The sequence below is a fragment of the Molothrus ater genome, chromosome 6 (assembly GCF_012460135.2).
Source record: "Molothrus ater isolate BHLD 08-10-18 breed brown headed cowbird chromosome 6, BPBGC_Mater_1.1, whole genome shotgun sequence".
NCBI classification, from domain to species: Eukaryota; Metazoa; Chordata; class Aves; order Passeriformes; family Icteridae; genus Molothrus; species Molothrus ater.
The window spans coordinates 51,746,846-51,767,972 of record NC_050483.2 but is presented as its reverse complement, the minus strand read 5'-3'; the positions used below and the strand labels follow the sequence as shown (position 1 = coordinate 51,767,972).

The 21,127-nt window shown below is 41.8% G+C and overlaps 1 protein-coding gene across 1 annotated transcript in view; it reads right to left on the bottom strand.

Moving 5' to 3' along the window:
• DYNC1H1 (dynein cytoplasmic 1 heavy chain 1) overlaps nt 1–17,724 on the bottom strand; it is a 44,827-nt gene extending 27,103 nt beyond the window's left edge. The window contains exons 1-27 of the mRNA XM_036384141.2: nt 17,437–17,724; nt 14,958–15,045; nt 14,172–14,345; nt 13,693–13,948; nt 12,590–12,776; nt 12,158–12,429; nt 11,829–12,056; nt 10,281–11,357; nt 9,774–9,953; nt 8,697–8,846; nt 8,283–8,429; nt 7,996–8,136; nt 7,687–7,863; nt 7,464–7,574; nt 7,262–7,381; nt 6,808–7,047; nt 6,153–6,308; nt 5,670–5,783; nt 4,985–5,095; nt 4,696–4,905; nt 4,161–4,307; nt 3,767–3,933; nt 2,930–3,103; nt 2,076–2,241; nt 1,807–1,995; nt 1,536–1,724; nt 585–867 (exon numbers count right to left, since the gene is read on the bottom strand). Coding sequence (XP_036240034.1) covers nt 585–867; nt 1,536–1,724; nt 1,807–1,995; nt 2,076–2,241; nt 2,930–3,103; nt 3,767–3,933; nt 4,161–4,307; nt 4,696–4,905; nt 4,985–5,095; nt 5,670–5,783; nt 6,153–6,308; nt 6,808–7,047; nt 7,262–7,381; nt 7,464–7,574; nt 7,687–7,863; nt 7,996–8,136; nt 8,283–8,429; nt 8,697–8,846; nt 9,774–9,953; nt 10,281–11,357; nt 11,829–12,056; nt 12,158–12,429; nt 12,590–12,776; nt 13,693–13,948; nt 14,172–14,345; nt 14,958–15,045; nt 17,437–17,707 — 5,725 coding nt within the window. The 5' untranslated portion in view covers nt 17,708–17,724. The remainder of the gene's footprint in view (nt 1–584; nt 868–1,535; nt 1,725–1,806; nt 1,996–2,075; nt 2,242–2,929; nt 3,104–3,766; nt 3,934–4,160; nt 4,308–4,695; nt 4,906–4,984; nt 5,096–5,669; nt 5,784–6,152; nt 6,309–6,807; nt 7,048–7,261; nt 7,382–7,463; nt 7,575–7,686; nt 7,864–7,995; nt 8,137–8,282; nt 8,430–8,696; nt 8,847–9,773; nt 9,954–10,280; nt 11,358–11,828; nt 12,057–12,157; nt 12,430–12,589; nt 12,777–13,692; nt 13,949–14,171; nt 14,346–14,957; nt 15,046–17,436) is intronic.
• Between the last annotated feature and the right edge of the window lie 3,403 nt (nt 17,725–21,127).

The window sequence follows — 21,127 nt, the reverse complement described above, 5'->3', positions numbered from 1 at the left end:
ATTTAAGGTTAGTTTTTCATAGGTATACCTTGGCACATACTTTATGTCTGTGTGCCTTTCAAGTGTTGCCAATTTAGGTCTATAATTAATCTAAACTTTTTGATCAAATTACTGCTGTGCTTATAGAAAATCCTACTGAATAATTTTGTTTTAAATTAATAAATTGTTCAAGTACAGCTATTATTGTATTGATTAGGTAATTAAGTTTTGCTAAATCCTTTAGACCTTGACTTGATCCAGTCTGAAGTGAAGTTTGGCAAGGGAGTCCTCTCTGACCCTTGTAACACAATAGCAATCTCCCTTACCCCTTTGCATCCCTTACTGTTATCCCTGCTTTTCCTTCTGTGTCCCCAGTCTCCACATATACCATTTTAGATTTATTTTCATCAGATTTTTCCTTGTGTGCTTTATCTATATAGTAAGTAACAGAATGAACCTTGCCATACGTGTTGTGCTTTTACAAATTCATATTTAAACCTGCCTTTACTGATTCCTCACTGGTGATTCTTTAAGTGACCTAACCCACTCATTCTCATATATATTAGAGAAGATAAGAATTTTATACACTTGTCTCACAAACTTACCAAATGGTGATCCTCCAAGTCTTGCCTCCAGGGCCTGTGTCATTGTCAGGTAGCAGCGGTCAGTGAGAGGAGTCTGCACCAGCTTATCCTGAACCCCAAGGTACTCAAAACCATAATTGAATTTGGCATTTGCCATCTGAATGGAGAGCTGCTGCAACACATCTGTCTGCTTTGGGTCAAAGTAGAACCGCATTTGGCTGAGCCACTCGAAGGATTTGGAGTTGTCGATCTTGCTTTTGATCAGTGATCTTGTAACATCTCTCTGGTGCACCAACTCAGTGATCTGGAGAAGGAAGGAACTCCTTAACACCACAACAATACAAGCCAATAAAGACAGGAATCCTACAGCTTCTCAGATGAGCACAGTGAATTGCCATCACTTAGAAATCATGACCTAAAACCAGTCTCTGGTTTAAAAATTTGTTGCTACAAGGCCAAAACTAACAATGTTGCCTACTGTTCCTAATGACTTCCCTAGTTTACAGCAAAGCACTTTGGCCCAGTCAGTCTGTTAACCCATTAAACTACTGAACTTGGTATTTTACTTGCCAGAAACCAGGTATTTCCCTCTAGAAATAACCCAAGATCATTTTAATTCTCCCCCCACCTCCAATCCCTATCTACAAACAGAAGCATATTATGATTACAATAATAAGCAACTTAATGACATATTTCACATTTGAATGAAAAAAATCAGTAACTTCCATACCTGGAAGATCCAGTTTGAAGATCAATTCACTGAGACAGCATATCAGATGATATCATGCATTAAGCTGACTAGAGTGAAAAACTACCACCACCTACACTGAGGATCAGGACTTAATGTAATTGCTTAAATCACACTAAATCTTTTCCTGGAGGAATAGTAAATCTTAGACTGACCCATTTTTTCATTAAAATTTAAAAATGCTCACCTGTAAACCCTGAAGAGGAAAGGAAGTTTTTACTCACCAAGTGCTCCAGTTTCCTTCTGCGAAGGGGTGGCTGCTCCATCAGCACAGAGTCTGCCAGAACATTGAGTGTGACCTCAACATTGGCTAGTACAGACTGGAGAGGACTGTTGTCTCCACCTCCACCATTGAGGGCTGACTCCACATTCTCAGACCAAGCAATCTGGGCTGACAGCACAACAAGCTGAGCCTGTGTAAAAAAACCCTCATCAAATAGTTGTCCTTGCTGAAGTAACCAAGCTGCAGAATACTTAAGTGTTCCACATTAATACCTGGTATTTGTCAATCCAAGAGATGTAGACTGCTGGATCAATTGAAGTTGCTTTTCCAAAGATTTCTACTTCAGTAACAGACTCTGCAAGCAATTTAGCAAGGGTCACTCTCATCTCTTTTTCAACAAGAGTGAGCCACTCATTGATCTTGGGGTGTTCTGTGATGGAGACGGGTGTTTTGAACAGCACCTGCAAGAATTAAAAGTTTAAGTCAGTGCACATCCACTTATTTTCAGAATTTTATTTAAAAAGAAATACTGCAGCTATACCTCCTCTCCTTCACGTGAGGATATTCCAAGAACCACAGAATTGTCTTCATTGAGAATAATGCTAGAAACTCCAGCAAACATTTTCTTGAAGTGTTTCTGCAACTTGGCCACATTTTTGCTGTTTCCAATGATTTCAAGCAAGTCTTCATCACCAACAAAGTAGAACCTATTAATCACATAAAATCAGATCTGTATCAGAACTTCAACTATCACTTATAATTTATGCTTCATCCATGGCCACTATATGGAAGTAATTGACAACCATTTCCTCAACACTGCAAGAGTGCATGATCCACAAATTTGCCAGCAGTTATACCCCAGTGCTACCTTTAAGTTCACGTGTACCATACAGAAGTGTATACATGCTCCATAGTGTGGATAATTTTCTTATCCATATCTGAAATACCAACAGTAGAGTTTGGGATTGAATTGCCTGTCAGGAAGAACTCCCACTCAGTACCTCCCTCACTCTTATTTTCTCATGCTAAGTGACAAACTAGTTGAAGACCATGGGTAAGTCAAAATCAATGACCTAAATACTGTACTGTGACAATTTAGACACTGTCCTTTAATCAAATGGCAGAAGAACCTCTTCAGTTTACAGAAATCAACTGCAGTGGTTCCTTAGGCAATATCCAAATCCTGAAACCAGCCACAGATGAGCAAGTAAGGGAAGTTTCAGCCCCACTTCTGGAGAAGTAACTGTAACTGAATTATGTATATAGACAATACCTAAGTAAATGGTCATAACATCTCATATATATGCACCACAGAAGGACTGGTAGAGGCTTTACAGAGCAGTACACCAATTCCTGCACAGAAACATCAGATTACTTCAGGAGTCAACTGCTTACCGAGGGAAAGAGGACCTCTCCCTTTCCAAGTATTCTCCCAGGGCTTTCTGTATCTTCCCAAGTAAGTCTGCCAGTCTCTCTAATGATCTCTGCACACCTTGAATGTTCAGAACATCCATCACAAGTGGAGATTTGGACACCTTTTTCATGAGTGCCAAGAATTCAGTGCTGATGCTGCAAGTAAAATAACACAATACATTAGTGCAAACTCAGTAACCACAGGCCTACAGAACACCAAAGTTATTTGTCTCTAAATGACCACTCCACCTCTAATGGCTGTACCAGCTCTAGGGAACAAGCCTAAATTCCCCAAATTTCTCTTTATCTGCCTCAAGCCCTGAACAACAAAATCTCACTTCTCTGTAATGTTCAATCTACCAAGTCCAGAGCAGATCTAATTATCTTTACTTCCTGAAGTGATGCATAAATCTGATTCTTTGATCTGACTGGAAGTGTGTGGAATGAGTAAGTATTATCAGACCAACTTAAAAGAGATGAAGCAAATAATGTTTAAAAAGTGAGATTAAAGGCTGCAGCAACAGAAATTTGCCTGTTTGTTGCAGCCACAATGCCAGAAAAACCCTTGAAGTAACTGACAGGAACTGAGTCCAAATCATCTTCTAAAAATTGTACATCACCCCATTTACTACATTTTCTGCCATAGTTGCACCTCTTTGCTTGATGAACTTGTATCCCGAGCAGCTGTAATCCAGCTGGACCAGGTAAGAATGCAGCCAGTATTTTAACTCAGAGAGTGCTACAGTGAGTCATGAAGTTTCAGGCCTGCCCACAGGGTGCTCCAAGGGAGGCAAGAAAACAACAAAATGAAGAAGTTACCTCTGGAACCGCTGGGTCTCCACAGGCAGCAAGTGCTTGATGTCTGCACTGCCAGTAAAGATACCTTCCAGGTAGACCCACCGCCTCTGGACATCAATCCAAACATCAAAGAGGGCCATGATACGGTTCAGCTTATCTTCCCAGCTAAGGGCATCTTCCTCAAACACCTGAAGTTTAAACACTACATTAATATTCATTTTGATATTATAAAGTGTTTGTCTATTAATAATTATTAGAGGAAACAGTTTTTTGAGAGTTACAAAGTATGCATTATACAATTAACAGTCTGTCAGCTTTAAATGGTGAGTATAGTCCCTGATGACAAAAATATAAACTAAACAGAAGGGGAAGGCAGAAATAAACAAAAATTCTTTAGCTTTGTTCTCCATTTTACCTTGTAGTATGGTGACAGCTTCATAGCAGACACGCTGTTAATGTGCTCCTTGACTTTGTTGAAAAGGTCATCCCATCCACGAATCAAACGACACTTGTTCTGGTAATTGACCAAGTCCAGTTCATAGGTGTTCCACACTTCTCTTATCTGAAGAAAAAGATGTTTAAGATATGACACCAATAATTTCTGCTCCAACATAGTTACAAAGTAGAAATGTATTACAGTAGTCAGATACTATTTTTTTTACCCAAAGATTCTGGCTTTATACTTAAGCTTTTGTTAAAAATACTGAGACTATGATGAAGTTCAAGGTGGGATCTTTGCAGTTACTACCAAGAACTGTTTTTCCCAAATAATGCAAGTTTCATCACAGGAAGTTTACAAAACTTTAAATTGCTCCCCAAAACAGAACAAACCACGGAGTCTTGGCACTTGTTCCAACAGCTCAGAGTGACAAGTTAACTACACAAGTAGCCACTTAACAGCAACCCTCAGATTTGCTATTACATGCATACATACAAGGGCTGATACTAACCTGTTTCAAGAACTCTTCCAAAGCCATCTCTCCCTGAGCCACAAGCAGAACATCTTTGACAATTGCTTCATTTCTCTGTAGATCGACATCCCAGATCTGGCCCAGGGTCAATTCTGAGACAACCCAGTTAACATGAAGCCTCTTCATCAGCTGTTTCCAGTGTCGGTCTTTAAGTGCCTCGGATTTCAGTTCAATAACCAACATGTTTATCTGCAGAAGAGAAGAAAGCAAGTTACATCTTTGAACTTGAATATAAAACACATGCATTTTAGAAATGTGGGCAGCCTACCTTCATGTAGCCCTTCAGAAGTCTCTGGACATACTCATAGGAGGCGTACTGTCGCAAACGGGCAGGGAAGTTTTTCAGCTGGTTCAGCAGACCATCCAAGTTTTGTCGAAGCTGTCAGTAACACAAAAGCATTTTACCTATACATTTGTTATGGAACACTTTCTCTAATGAGACATTAGCAACAGGACAGCATTTACAAGTGTTATCCTTGTTTGCCTAAGATGTGGTTACTCTGCAGCTGAGAATGTAATTTTATTGGTCTGATTGAGATTCATGATGCAGTCTTGTCACAGGCAGTTAGTTTATAGGTTAGTGTTCTTTCTGCTCTTTACCTCCTGAGCACTGAACTAAAATCAATGCTGTTTACCCAACTGTATAATGAAATTTCTCTAATGAGGTCCAACAGACTATTTAAAAACAGCAGTTTCTTCTCTGTAGATGCAGTCCAATCTCAAACTATGGAAACTGCATAAATTCCCTGTATAATTACTTAAATTATGACAATCCTGTGAGTATTTTTTATCTTACCTTCAGAAGAAACATGTTCCCAAGATATTGAAAAAGGTACCTAAACACTGAAAATTATCTAGACTGATAATAGAGCATGTCTGTTTCAAGAGGTCTAATTCCTAATTTGCATATACTTGCAGCAGTTAAATTGTTAATGTACACAAAAATGAAGTACCTTGCGAGGTTGTACTGAGACCCAGGGTTGTTCTTTCATTTGATCAATTTGTTCCCAGACCTTAGAGAGTTCAGACCAGACACCTTTGAGATCCTGCAGCTCTTCAAGGGCTACCTGTAATAAAGAATGTATCAAACATCAGCAGTTATTCCTAATTTCTTCAAAGTCAATAGCATGGGTGAGTTAAACAAAATACTTCTAATCCATCAAAAACCTTTGGACAGTTTGCCAGTTCAACAGAACTGCAACAGCAAGTGACCAAGATGAAATTTTCCATCTCAGCTCACATAACAGTTTCAAAAGAGTAAGACAGTCAAGGAAGAGATCATGGACAAGCTCTGAAGGCTAGCACTGAGTCACTGTGGAGACTGTGCCCTTATATTGGTACAACACACACTACAGGTCACTCTCCTGAGGGAGAAAATGATGGAACTGAAACATTTTTATCCAAAACAGGCAAGAAGGTGTGTGAACAAGTTGTACCTGGACACGCTCTTCACTGCCACTGAGCAGCCCAGTGTCTGTAAGCTCCAGAGCTTCCTTGGCCTTGGCACACTTCTCACGGTCATCCTTCAGCCTGCCGAATTTTCCTTCGTAAATGGTAAGAGCCTGAAGAGCCTCTTCTGGACGCAGATTCCCCTAAAGTTTGCACAGGATACATTAATCCAATAATCCTACAGTTACACTGAAGGCAAGCAAAAAGTAGGGACTACATATAAATGTTGGTTTGTCTCATGTTTTTACATTTCTATTTTGCTGACAATAAGACAATATACCATTCCACATTCTCATTTAGTTTTTACATGCAGTTTTTTGCTTTGCTAAAAAGCACTTCAGAAAAAAAAAAGGCAAAAAGCAGCTTGCTTCTGAATCCTCCTACCTGCATACCTCTGACATATACTAGTTTCAGACAAAGCTCTCTTAGTCAATGAAGTAATTTACTTTTCTGCACCTAAGAGAGGTCTATGTTTTAATGGTAAATTTCCCTCTGCAACTATTACCAAAAATCAACACAGGCTGGTTATTACAGAACCCTTAAAAAGAATCGCCTAAAATGAAAAACTGCAAAAAAAGCATAAAAACAAACTGAATGCAGAAAATCTACCTCATTCACTGAATGTTAACCATCACTACTTACTGTTACAGGCTTCGTTTTCTCCCAGTCTGTCAGCAAGTCAGTTGTTCGGCTCTCCACTGCACGATCCTCTTGAACTATTTTCATCTGCAGATTTGCTACTTGTTGTTGAATGGCAGAATCCTTCCTCCGCATGATGTCATTGAAGGCACCCCATTCTCCTTCAATGTTGTCAATGTAGAGCCAAGAGGAAGGGAACTGGAACCTTTGCTTCTCAAGCAAGCGCTGACCATTGCGATAAAGCTACAAGAAACAGTGGTTTTAAGTTAAAAACACAAAATTTAAGCTGCAAGGCTAAATAAACGCACTTTAATAAATAGAGTAGGATTTTTCAGAATACGAAGTTCAAATCTGTTTTTAAGAGAACTGAGTATTATTTTATGATGAAGCTGCATTTTATGAGCTAAGCCTGACATTACCACAAGTCAGAAACATTAGCAAAAGACAACAAACATACCTCAACTTGCTTTTCAAACTGTTTGATTTTACGTTTCAAGGACTGCACATAAGTGATGAATGTCACGGCATCTGATGTGCTAGCAGTGTCCACAGAATGCTGCTCCAGCTCTTGACGGGACTGTTAAGGGCACAAATCAGTGTTTTAGCATTCTACAAAAACTGATCTGAAAGTCAAAAACTGGAATTAGGACTTTTCTTACCTTAGAAATTTGTGAGTGAAACTCTGTCATATTCTGACCAAGCATTTGGCCAAATTTGCTGAGCACCTCCTTGTGCCAGGAGTCATACTTCAAGTTCACCTTTGATTGTACCTACAAGTGAATAATGTTACATAACAGTAAGTTGTCACCCTTGCTATTTTCTGTTATACACCTATTCTGAAATTCAATGCATTTATCACAGCTAATAATTAAGATTTCTCACCTTGCCATAGTCTATGACAACAGGTCCAAACTCCTTTCTGGTTTCTGCATTGTCAAATGTTCCTCTTGCCTTTCTTATCTGAACCAAAAGGGCCTGCCACTTATTCAGGTCTTCTCCAAGACGGTTGTATATATTTTCAGCCTGCATGTCCCACAGACACTGGTACTGCAGCCAAACCTATTGGAGGTATTTCACAATGTTCAGAACTTCTCCAGTATATTCCAAAACACGTGTCTCCCTCCAGCCCCCAGGAAAACTGAAAGTCCATGTTAATTCTAGCTGTTCCATTATATCCTGTCAGCCTCCTACCTTGACATACTGCTCCACTTCAGTCACAATTCCCATGACAGCTGAGTATGACTCCTCCAGAGCTGCAGGGCCATCAGGCATCCTTGTCAATGCATTACGATAGAACTTCTCTTCCTCGGACAGCTCATAATGCACTCCAACCTAAGAGCCACAGTTACACTTGTGATATACTGGGATTTCCAGGGCACTCGGGTTTGGTTTTAGGTCAATACATTAATATATTGAGGACAATTAATTAATAAGTGAAAGCAATTGCTCAGACTTAGATACAGCTTCATTACACTTACCTGGTATCTCTGACTTTGAATTCTTGGCAGTGACAGGATTACCATTTTCCAAGAAAACATTTCTTGGTAAAGTTTGTACCTACAGTCTTCAATTGGTGGATTCAAGTAGATCACCTGGTTGGTTATTCTTAGTTCATGTACAATGTTCTGCAGAAATAGTAAAAACACCTGGTTTTACTGGCAGATACTGCTACATATAGACAAGAATTTTGAACTTCAAGAAGTACTTTTTAAAAATCAACTTGCACTTAAACGGAAAGAGGAAAATATTTCTCCAAAAACAGATGCAACAAGAAATATTTATCTACCATACAGGCCTCAAAAATAATTTCTGCATTAGTTAATTGACAATACGGAAAAAAACCCAACAAACCAAAAAAATCTAATGCAAAAAAAAACCACAGGAAAACTTACTTTGATCTTGGGTTCACCACCAGGCTTATGGCTCACTTGAGGAGCATCTGTATCCATGTCAACTTCTGCTTTGTCATCTGCTTGTCCCAGAAGAACCTGGGTCCAGGCCCTCAGTCCAGCTTGCAAACGAACACCCAGGATTCTTTCAATCTAAAGAAAATGAGGGACATTGGAGGAAAAACCTGTATATTCACTGCATGAAGATCCCCACTATCAATATATTCTGACAGGCACACTACAGCACCTCAAAGAACTGCTCCTTTACTAAGCCATTCCAGCACCAGAAGGGGCCTACAAGAATTGGAGGGACTGTTTATTAGGGCTTGTAGCAATAAGACAGGGAATAATGACTTTAAATTGAAAGAAAGGAGGTTTAGATTAGGTATTAGGGTGGTGAGGCACTGGAACAGGTTGCCCAGAGAAGTTATGGATGCCCCATCCCTGGAAGTGTTCCAGGCCAAGCTGGATGGGGCTTTGAGCTACTGAATCAGTGGCATCACTGCCCATGGCATGGGGGCTGCAACTAGATGATCTCTAAGGTCTCTACCAATGCAAACCATTCCATGATTAAAGAGGTTTAGGAGTTTTGGTAAATTTGCACTGAATATAATTCAAAGCTTCTCCTCCTCCTCATGGACTTTATTGTAATTAAACAATTTTTACCATATTGAAGTTGGCCTAGCGACCAATAACCTGAAACTTAACAGGGAGAAGCAAACAATATGATGGCAACAAGTCTTTGCTACCAGGATAGCAAATTTCCACCACCCTTTATCTACCCTGCTCCCCAGCATCCTCTAGGCTGTAAAACTGCATCAAACTTTTTTCTTCAAAAGACAAAATTCCCTTTGAATTAACTGATCCCAAAAGTCAACAGTAAAAAAACCCCAACACGGGTCTTGCATCTTCTGCATATCAAAAATGCACTGAAATTTTCAGGGAATGAGAATTAACTCCCTGGTGTAACTATAAAGAAAAGTCTCCCTGGGTGACTATGAAGACAATAATCAAAATACATTTTGCACCTGAATAAAATGTTACCTCTAAACATATACTAGTCCTCAATCTCAAACCTACCTCCATATCCAACTTATTGACCCAGATTGGCAAATTTGAGTATGAATGAAGATTTAAATCATCCACAGCTTTCTGAACTCTGTTCAAGATTTCAGAGAAAGTCTTGTGATCATACATGCATGTTTCCAATGATCTCACTTCCAGGTCAATCTTCTCTTCAATAATGAGCAGATCATCCACCTAAGACAGTTTAGGACAAATGGGATGTTTAGTTTGACAGGTTAGATCAAGGAAACAATAATTATTCAGTAATGGTTAATCATGTCTTTTTATTTGGATGCAGCAAACCATTGATTTTAGCAATATCAAAATGAAAACAGTATTGCTAATAGCAATTTTAGCATACTAAAGGATCCATCCAGTTGGCCAATTTGTGCTGACTCAATCAGCTACTTAAACCAAGAGCTGCAAAACTGGTTCTCAGCTATACAATGACACTTTTAGATAACCACACATTGCTGAATTAGAAATGCCAAAGTTTTGCAGATTTTGAGAGAAAACACAAACCTTTTCCTGGAAACTGAAGACAGTCTCAGCCAAGCGCTGTACGTATGGATCCAGCTTGTATGATTCCCACACGAGTGCAATTCCTTCTGCAATCAAAGCCTGCACCTCCTTCTTCAGGCCAGCGACCAGCAGTGAGATAGTATTACGCTCTTCTACCTTCTCACACGTTCGCTCGTATGTGCGGACACTTTCAATGAGAGAAATAGCAAATGGATAGAGCTGGTTTGCTTGGTGAGCTTTGTTGACAATTGCTAGTGGGACACGGAAACCAAGCCACTTCAGGTTTCGGACTTCTTTTGAAAGTGTAATTATTTCTGGCAAGAAGTTGACTTTCAGTTTCAGGACATTTCCAGTTCGGCCTCGAACACGAGTGCTTTCGATGGTGAAAATGCGACCAGACACGCCAAGGTTGCGCTGCTGAACTTTTCTTGCCCAGTCATCAAAGATCTCCTGAGTGTTGAGCTTCATGCGAAAGCTATCTCCATCCTGCTTCAGCTTCTGACCTTCCACATGGTTCTCCCAGCCTTTGCCAAGGACATCCTCCACACGCTTCATGTAAGCCGTGAGCTGCCTGTCGATCTGTTTTGCCCAAATTATAGACCCAGACACAGGAGGCAAGTCACGAACGTGACTCATTTTACACGCCTGACTCTGTGGATATTGAACTTTAAATTTGTCATGAAGAGATTCGATATCATCCTTCACACGCTGGATCAGCTGCGTTTGGTACTCACGAATGGCACCACGAATGTGAGGTCTCACAAACAAGGCGTTAAAGCGCGAGAAGATTCGGAACATTTCATTGGCGTTCTTTGCTGTACCGAGCTGGTCCCTCAAACGGGCTGTTATCCTTGTTTCAACTCTGTCAATTCTTTCATCATAGCGCTTCATCGCTGCCTCCCAGGCTTCTGTACCTTCTTTGGAAACATCTAATCCATCTACTTCCTTAACATTCTCATAAGCAAGATTGACTTCTTCAATTGCATTAGCATCTGCAGCATCAAACAGGACTTCTGCTACTTTCATATCCTGTGGTTCAGGTACCTCTCCTTGATTTTGCTGGGCAACAGCTGTTACCTGTATTAGAATCACAGTTTAGTGAGCTGGATACTTCAAAATTTCCCTGAAGTAGCAAAATGCAGTTGGTTCTAAAAAATATTGCACAAACCCTCAGCCAATCAGTGATAAATTCTTAACAAACTTCAGTCATGCTTCAGAATTAACTTCCAGTAGGAAAAGGGCAGCACAGTTACTTTACAAACTTCCACTCCTGTGCAGCATAATCTCATTTTCCACTGTAGTTTAGCCAAGTTCAAGGATTTAAACATTTATTAATATCCTCTGTGTTATGTCTAGACTTGCTGAGTTTGTGAACATGAGCATGTATTATGCAATGTAAATCGGAATTCAAACTAAGCCTATTAGCAAGGGTTCAAAACTAAACATGGAAACTGAATGTTACACTACATTTGTGTTGCTAACTTCAAGTAACAGTAACACTCTTGAAGAAGCCACACAGATTTTCTGTTTTGTAACAACCAAGACTACCTGAGGTCGCAGGACTCTCACAATGACAGCTCTCAGCTGCTCATGCTGACGCCTGAATTTCCTCATTTGGTCAAGACGACTCTGGAGTTTCCTGTGAGCAGGATTGATGCGCCACACCATCTTCAGGTTCTCTTCCCTTTTTCTCTTCACGATATCTCTCAGCAGAACTTGTAGCTTCTCATATTCATCATCCCAGGTTTGGAATACTTCAAAGCATGCAACCATTACCTGAAAAAAGTTTTAGAACAGGAACTTCAGCTTCCAAATTTAATCCTTCCCGAAAGTCACCGTCCAACACAAAAATACAGTATCACAAAGCCGTAACATACCTTTTCAAATTCTTCATAGGCCACATGCATCAGTTTTCTGGTTCCCAACACCTTAAGCAGCTGAGAGCTCAGATCTCTTGAAATAGCCTCCACTAAACGCAATGCCCTTTGGATTGGGTATTTTGTGTTCCTGATTTTCCTCAAATGGGTAAATATTGCAACAAGGGCCTGTCTGATTTTGTCCAGCTCCGTAGCAGACAGCAAGTCATTCAGTGGAAAGTCTTTCATCAGTGGATTATAGTCATTCACAGTTTCCAATGCCTGTTTCAGACCTAAATGGAAAAGATTTTGAATATAACTTTTCATTTCATTGACCAAAATCTCTATCTGGTTCCTCTAAACAGCACTGCTCTTTGTACCACAATGTTCAGGTTTTTTAACAGTTTAAGTTGCAGGACATTTGAGAAAAATGTTATTGAACAGATATTTTACCTGTGTCAGTATCAAAGCTGACAGTTGCATGGAAACGTTTGCCATGTTTCAGAATGTCCAGAGTCAGCAGAACTTCTGGACTTTCCCGTTTTTCCTGAATGCGGTACAGAGCCCTTTCCAAATTTAACCAGAAACTTATCTCCTGTAATGCAGTGCCTGATGCAGGATCTCGATCTAATTTGGTCACCTGCAAGGTAATGGAGAGAAAGAGAAGGGAGAGAGAAAAGCGTTTAATTTATATGCTTCAGCTGTAAAAACTTGCTAAAATATAACTGAAACATGCAACAACTGCCAGGTTTTAACAACCCAACCTCAGACAGTTTTGGCACTCATTCTTTGAAGAGTGTAGGAACTGTATGCAACATGTGACAAGTGTAATTCCAGAGATCCTACAGGTTGGTTTTAGGACCCTCATGTAATAATCTTCAGCATAGCCTAAAAATGTCACCTGCCTGCTTTCCTGAGCAGTGTCTGTATTCTGGTTAAAGGCAGATGAGCCAAGCAAGACAACAAATGTTTTATGCTCTTAAGCAAGAAAAGACAACATTGTTCCATGAGCGACAGGTGTTTCTTGTGCAACAGAGGCAAAAAGCCAGACTAGTATCTCAGATGCTGCTTTTGAGTAACAGCAGCAGAACAGCAGTTCTTTTGAAAAGTAACAGAAGTATGAAATTATAAAATAGGGCTGGAGCAATCATTGTGCTTGTGGATGGACCTGGGACAAATAACAAAACAGGCCAAATCAGATGTGTTCCTCAATCTGCTGTACCAATCTGCTGCTCAATCTGTAAAGAACTGAAGAACAGTTACAAAACTCACAGGATTACTGCCAATCACTTGAGTCTATTACAACATGTAAAACAAAGTCATACTCTTGGTTATTTGTCAAACAATTTAGACTAAGACTAGGCTCAGCCTAATTTTAGACTAGACTTAGTCTAATTTAGACCAATGTCTCTGGTGAGTCAAAAACCTGGTCTGAGATCTTCAGAGCATCCTGCACAAGCAGCATTTTCCCAGTTAAACTGTGAAGAAGATACACAGTACTACACAGAAGTGCTTATTACTTAGTTGCTTTTTCCCCCTGTTCTTTATTTGGTTACCTTTTGTATTTCTCTAATCCAGCGGTTGACTCCAGACTGTAACTGATTAAGGAACAATGGATCCTCAGCCTTCTCACCAAAATCTGTAACTTTTGGTTTTTCTCCACGTTCATAACACTGCTTGGCAACATTAGTAATGGTTGCATGAATAGGCAGACTGATCTCTGGAATTTCAATATTCTGTTGCAAATGCAAGAGACCCATTTCAAGCTCTGCAATCTTTTTCTCAACTGAAGGAGCCATTTTATCTCCATCTCTGAAAAAGCACAGAGGTTTACATGTAAGAAGACAAACCAAAAAACCGTACATAACACATTTAGACCTGAACTGTTTCCCCAGAAACAGCAACAGCATCATACCAACTGTGTGCTTAAACAATTCATGGGATTCATCTTGAAGAGTCACTGCTGTTTGTTACTTTTTAATCATTAAACACTTTAGTTCATTAGCACAGAAATGCAGCATTTCTACTGAATTACCTGTCTGCTTTGCCAGATTCTCGGATATAGGACTTGAAGAAGGGAGCAACAGCATTGCTAATGAAAGAGTGCAGTGTTTCATATGGAGAATCTTCACTGAGAGTGAGCACTCTGAGCTGGGAAGACACTGGTTTGTCAGCATCGATCACTGCTGTACGTTTAATGAAGGCCAGGCTACGGAACAGAGAAGCGAGAGTTACTAACCAATCATCTGACACTTAAATGACACAACAGCTTAAATCTGACTGCAAGTTTAGGAGTCAAATGGCAATCTGTATCATCATACTTCACAACCTTTCTTCTAAGAGACTTGAATACAAGTTTTCCAAATAAATACATCTTTACAGTTCAGCAATAAGCAAGCTGAGCTATCAATAACTCATATAACTCTTCTATCAATAACTGAAATAGGGGCGCACTGAAGAAGAAAACATTTTACAAAGCTTCAGAGTCAAATATGCCTCAATATAAGCGACAAAGATGTAACAGCCAGACATAACCAAAGAATACTGAACCTAAGTTGTGTATGTTACAGCTGCATGTATGCCAAAATTAATAAAACTTTGTTTCTTTAACTCTGTAGCTAGAAGTCCTAGGTCCACTCCTTTCAGCCTCATGACACACCCTTTTTTTATCAGAGCCTCTGCCTTGAAAAGCTTGAATAAAAACACTGCCTGAAAGCAATAGGTAAACCGAAGGTAAATTTGTAGGTAAAGCAAGTAAATTTGCTTATACAAGTGTTACATACATAGAGTAGAAATGTTAAGATCTATTTTACTAATTCACCTGTTTGACTTTATTCCATAATGAATGTCAGTGCTGATACTGTAGGAAATGAACTCTTTTTCCTCTTCTCCTTCATCTCCCACATCCTCTGCAAAAAAAATAGTATGTAAGAAATAATTTCTAACACATCTGCCACTCCTTCTCAACCACCTTCTGCTGTTAACAGACTATTTTCTAATCTTTAAGCTCCACACCAACTTAATTAACTAAATTAGATCAAATGTAGCTTTGCAATAAGTCTCAGATGCAGAATGGGTTCATTGTTTTTAAACAAAACTCCATTAAGATTTAGGTTGCTATAAAAATAATAAAGCATAACAGTAAGTGAATTATAACTCACAGAAGAGTTGTATGAGAGAGAAATCTGAAATACAGAATGTGCATTTATTTGCAGAGGTATGTTGCCAGGACAACTATGCTTCAGTGAGAACATTAAACAGCTGCTTTTTTCTTCCAAAGGTGGCTTTGTATTTTCAGACATCTACTTTGAAAATGATTTGGAAATAAAGTCTCTGAACAACAACAACAACAAAAATCTCTTGGCAGAACAAAAAGCCAAGCTGTGGGAAGTACTCAGGCATTAGCACAGCCAGTGAATCACAGATGATGTAATTGCCGAGGATGCAGGCAGCCGTGCTGCAATGCAGTGATTTCGGTGCAGAAGGTTACTCCCGGTTGGGGGACACACTCTGACTGGACACATCACAGCAGACTCTGTCCTGCTCTGTCCCCTGCAGGCTGGGGAGCTGGTGATACCAGAGAGCTGCTTTCACTATGCAGAAATAAGGCTTCTGTTTTATTGTACTTGTAATCAATAATCTACTTCATGCTATGCAGTCCATGGACAAGCTTCAATAATTACAGTTTTTAACAGTGTCAGATCTCTCCATACGCTGCTGGAGATTTCAGATCTGTTACGTTTGAACACCTGGCTGTCATTCACAAAATCCACTCTGCCCAAGTAACTGCTATTAAACTAGAAGACATGGACAGAAATGGCATCTGTGCATCATAAATTAGTATTTGGCTTCTGACATGTAATGAGTCTCTCAATGTCTTTTTATGCATACATATACAACAATATCTATGCCATGAGCCTGGAGATAACTGATCACCACTATATTATTTCCAACCTGAACTAGGGATAACCATTGTTATGATCCAGGCATAGGAAAAATGCAGGAATCATCTGCATTAATATTAAATGGTTTTCTTTAAACCTTATTAAACACTGTATCATGAATTCATAAAGACAGCTGTTCTTTTGTTCTCTTTGAGAAAATTAACCCTACTGGAAAAGACATCTCAAACTTTGGAAGGGGAAAGAGGAGGATAATCTGGATACAGGCAAAAAATAAACAATGATGGGGTGTTTTTGAGCAACCTCTGAAGTTTACAATTAATAGACAGTGAATGAAAGAACCTTCTTGATGTTTCTCTCTGTGTGCAGCAACTGCAGGGCATATATCAGGACGTTAAATTGTTTCTGTTGGCATGTTAAATAACGCAATATGAAACGTGATTTTATTAGGATTTGATATATACAGGAACAGAACCACCATCATACTAGGAGTAGGGATTCAGAAGTTTAATACAATTTTGCAAGCTCACGCTGGCAGGCAGGTAGCCATTTACGGACGGTAGGGGCTTGTTTAACAGTAAAAGCCTGCATTATTGATGAAACCTTGCTGTATTCTGTCACTGTATATTAGGCTGCATTCTGTGACACTAAGAGCCTATTTAGCAACAGATAAATAAGTCATTTTCGAAATAAACAGTTACAGCAGCACCTGAGTAACAAAGACACTCCAGCCACAGTCTCAGCTTGGCTGCAGTATTTCATGCAGCATTTGATGCGGTTCTGAGCGCAAGTACCACGGCCACCAGGCTTTGATAACGAAACAAAGGCACGGCAAGGTCCACATCTTCCTTTGTCAATTACAGGACCTACCTATTTAACCATGAAACGACGCTTTTTACAGGTCGATTCAGGCTGGGGTTATTTTTTTCCCTTTATCCGGGGTTTTGGCGCTCTCGCTCTGTTTCAGAGCGGCTCTCTGCCTCGCCCAGGAGGTCACTTCCCGAGCAGCCTGCCTGCCGCAGGAGCGCTGCCACGGCCGGCTGACGAAGCACTTCAGGCGCCTTTCCAAGCAGGACCGGCCGCGGCCGCAGCACGCCCGGATTTGCGCCCACAGCCCGGCCGCGCATCCGCCTGGGCCCCGGACCGCGGAACAAAGGCGGCGGGGGAGGCCGGGCCGGCGGCCAGCGGGACCCGCCCGCAGCCCAGGCTGTGCCGCCATCGCCTGAGCCCGACAGCGAACCCGCGGTGCTCGGCGCGGCGCCTCCCGGCCGGGGCCGCGCTGAGGCGGAGCGCGGAGCGGGGCCGCGGCGGAGGCGCGCCCCTCCCACCCGCGGCAGGGCGGCGGCCGCGGCCGGCAGCGGCCATTTTGCCACCGCGGCGGCTCCGCTCCCGCCTCACCTTTGAGTGTGGAGCGCTCCACCAGCACCGTGTGGACTTGCGGGTCGGAGAGGAACTTGCGCATATGCTCCACGGCGCCCTTCTCCTCCAGCGCCGCTTCCAGCGCCGCCGGCGCCTCGCCGCCATCCTCCAGCAGCAGCGGCACCAGCTTGCGCAGGTGCTTCTGCAGCACCGACACGTCGGCCACGTTCTGCACCGCCGAGCCCGACACCTCCATGCCGCCTTCCTCGCCGCCGGGGCCGCCGCCCCCGCCGCCGCCGGAGTCGGACATGCCGAGGCAGAGGGACACCGGCCGGCACCGCGCTCCGCCCGCCCGGCCGCGCCCCGGCTGAGCCCGCCCGCCGCGCCGCCAGCCCCGCCCGGCCGCGCCGCGGGGGAGCCTGGGACGGACGGCCCCGCTCCGCCCCTCCCGGGCAGCGGCCGCTCCCCACCGCCGCCTATTCGTAGAATCACGGAGCGGTTTATGTTGGGAGAGACCTTAAAAATCATGGTTCCAGCAGGCCTACCATAGGCAGCAACACCTCGTACTAGACCAGGCTGCTCAGGGCCCCATCCAACACGGCCTAGAGCACTGTCAGGGATGGGCGCCCACAGCTTCTCTGGGCAACTCAGTTCAGTGCTTCGCCATCGTCACTGTAAAGAACGTCCTCCTAATAGCTAATCAAAACCTACTCTCAGTCTGAATCCATTCCCCTTGTTCTGTCACTACATGTTCTTGTAAAAAGCTCCTCTGCGTCTTTCTTGTAAGCTCCTTTCAGTTACTGAAGGGTTCCCCACAGGAACCCTTCCACGAGGGTTTTACCAGAGCGATTTATTCTGGAAGAAAAGGGCGGGATGTGAGCGAAAAGGGGAAGGCAAAGCCTCCCCCCCACTGCCCTGGCAGCAGCACCCGGGAGATGTGTCCTGCCGGAAGATAAAGCAGGCCCGAGGCTCGTTTGTCCAAAGGACAATAGTGTTTATTTCATGTGAAAAATTAGGCCAGAAGCCATACGGTCAGGTGGTGAAAACGACACATTCCCGTGAAGAAAGCAGCAGGCCAACTGCAAGGCTTTTTCAGTGAAGTATCTCTGGTGCTTTACATGCCCAGCCAGCCAGCTGTACTAATTACAGTTTAATCAATCCGGCACCCAAACCATTAATCCCAGTCTTTGGTGAGACTGCTTCCCAAAAGCAAAGGACATAAAAGGAGACAGGGACAAAGAGTACTTCTGTAAGAAAGGGGATTTTATTAAAAATGAAAGAATTTAATTTTTAAAAATTCTTAAACATCTGTTACAGCTGCCACATCTCAATGTATGTTTGACTGATGGAGGTATTAGATGAGTTTAACTCACTGCTGCTGAGATGGACCATCCTGTTCCTCCTTGCCCAAACTAGTCCCCCAGTCCTGGCTGCCGTTTGGAGGTGTCTGGGAGAGGGGAGGGGGCAGTGAAGTTCCAAAGCAAAGCACTAGGGATGGTGGGTGACTCACAGACTGAAACTCCAGCTTTTGCTCATATGGAAGTAGAAAAGGGAATGTTGTCCCCAAAAGAAAAGCAAAATCACCATACGAAACTGCATCTGAACCTCCCATGCATTTCCTCAATAGATACACAGGGAAATGCACAGACCCCCAGGCCCAGGATCTGTTCAGATGTACTGCCCAAGAAGTAAGGAAGCTGGGGTGGAATATCCTGCCTAGCAGAGGAAGACCTGATCTGTAAGCCTCTACACAAGTGTAACTCAGAATGAAGTGTTTATGTCCAGCTAGGACACTAGCTGAAATCTGCAAAAGCCCACTCACATATCCCAGTTCCTCTATTTCTACCAGGGGAGAAAGCATACTGTGCTCAGGCAGGCTCCTAGAGAATTTATGAGTCCAGTTTACCTTTGAAAAAACAGATTTCTTAAGTAATAAAAATCTTAAACATCCCTGTCTGGAAGAAAAATTATTTGCTCAGCAACTAAGTTTCAACTGCAAGCACCAAAACTAACAGAGGTGATTGTTTTTTGATGAATCAAACCTATTTAACATCCCCCCTCCCCCAAGGTAATTTTTTTGATTAAGAAAAATACTGGTAAATACTTCTCTGAGTACTCTGTTCATAGAATGGTTACTGAGACAGTGTTTAAAACAGCACGCACCTATTTCAATTTTCTGAAGTGTAGTTTGCCCACACCTTGTAATTCTTCTACATGAAGGTTGTTCCTGGATTGTGTTTTGTATTAAAAAAGTGCTGACTTTGCATGGCTGTCCGAATTCCACCCAGGCTCCCCTGTCTTGGCTGACAGCTTTCCAATGCAGGGAGAATTAGCTACTTCTTACATCCACACAGTAAGTGCCAGCACAGGCCAAGCACCCCAAACCCACAGGTTAAATTAACATTCTGGATGTGGAAGATGTTCATTAGAAGGGTGTTGATATTATTCCTAAGCAATGTAGATACACCTCAAGTGTAACTTGGCATCTCTTTGGAGGTGAGCTCAAGCAATGATTCCAAGTAGTGACATGCTCAGTTCTTCTGGAGCAGTCATCATCTGCTGTGCCAAACTGTCACAGAATTTCTGTAGTTTACAAAGCAAGATACAATATCTCCCTCCTGTAAAACTTGCCAGGAAAAAATGCAAATAAGGAAAATAAGGAATTAAGTAGAAGAAAGCAGGACAGGGATAGGAAATTAAAATTCAAGTAAATATTTATATATATTGCTGCTGACTTGCAGAAAAAGTAGGGTCAAAAATCCTCAAGTCTCATCTTACTGTAGATTTTAAAATCAGAAATGCTTCATGTGCAACAAGTCTTGAATTCTGATATCAAGTGTTAGGCCACTTGCAACTAAAAGCCAGTGTACGCAGAGACTTTGTATTTCTTTAATCACTTCAGCCTTATCTACTGTGCTAAGGGGAGCAGGAGGAAGATCCAAATTCAGTTAAAGGAAACTGAGGCAGAGACAAGATAAACTAATTTTTAACATAAGTTCTCTTCTGCAGTCAAACCCTATGGAGAGAGGAAAGGCTTTACTTGCTCAGTCAGGGTGAAAAATAATTTGCCTTGATCTGGTTCTAGTTAATTATCTATGTCCTTTTCCCAGGCACACAGAAGACCTGACCATTCTTACAGGTGTGAGAAGCCACTGCAATCAGCCATCCAAAGGGAAAGACTGCCAGTATGACACATTTCCCATATAATTTAACTAAAGACACATACTTCAGAGGTTCATAATGAAAATAGGACTTGTCAAGATACGAGACTTACTCCTAGAAAATGCAATACAATGTATGTAGAAACAAAACCTTTTTTGTAATTTATAAAAGAGCGAGCTTCAGCAGGGGGAAAAAAAGGATTTTTTTTTCTATACTTAATATTAATTTGGTAGTATTTGAGACCAAAACCAAAGGAAAATACCCCAACAAGTAACCATTAGAGCAAATCACCTCCTTTCCCATCTCTAATCCTCTTGCATCTTTAATTCTACAGCGACTGTACTAGAAAAATTACTATGGCAGGGTCTTCATGCTAGCATGAACCTGCTCAGTGTGGTTTTTTGGATCACAAAAATGCCTAAAATAGCTCAAGGCAATTATGTGACTGCACTCTCCCCTCCTCACCACAGGGTCAGTGCTTACAAACCTCCTTGGGGAGGGAATGAATGCAGTCCCCGCGTGCCTGGCTCCAGCGAGAGCCAGCTGCAGCCGTGCTGCTCTTCAGTGA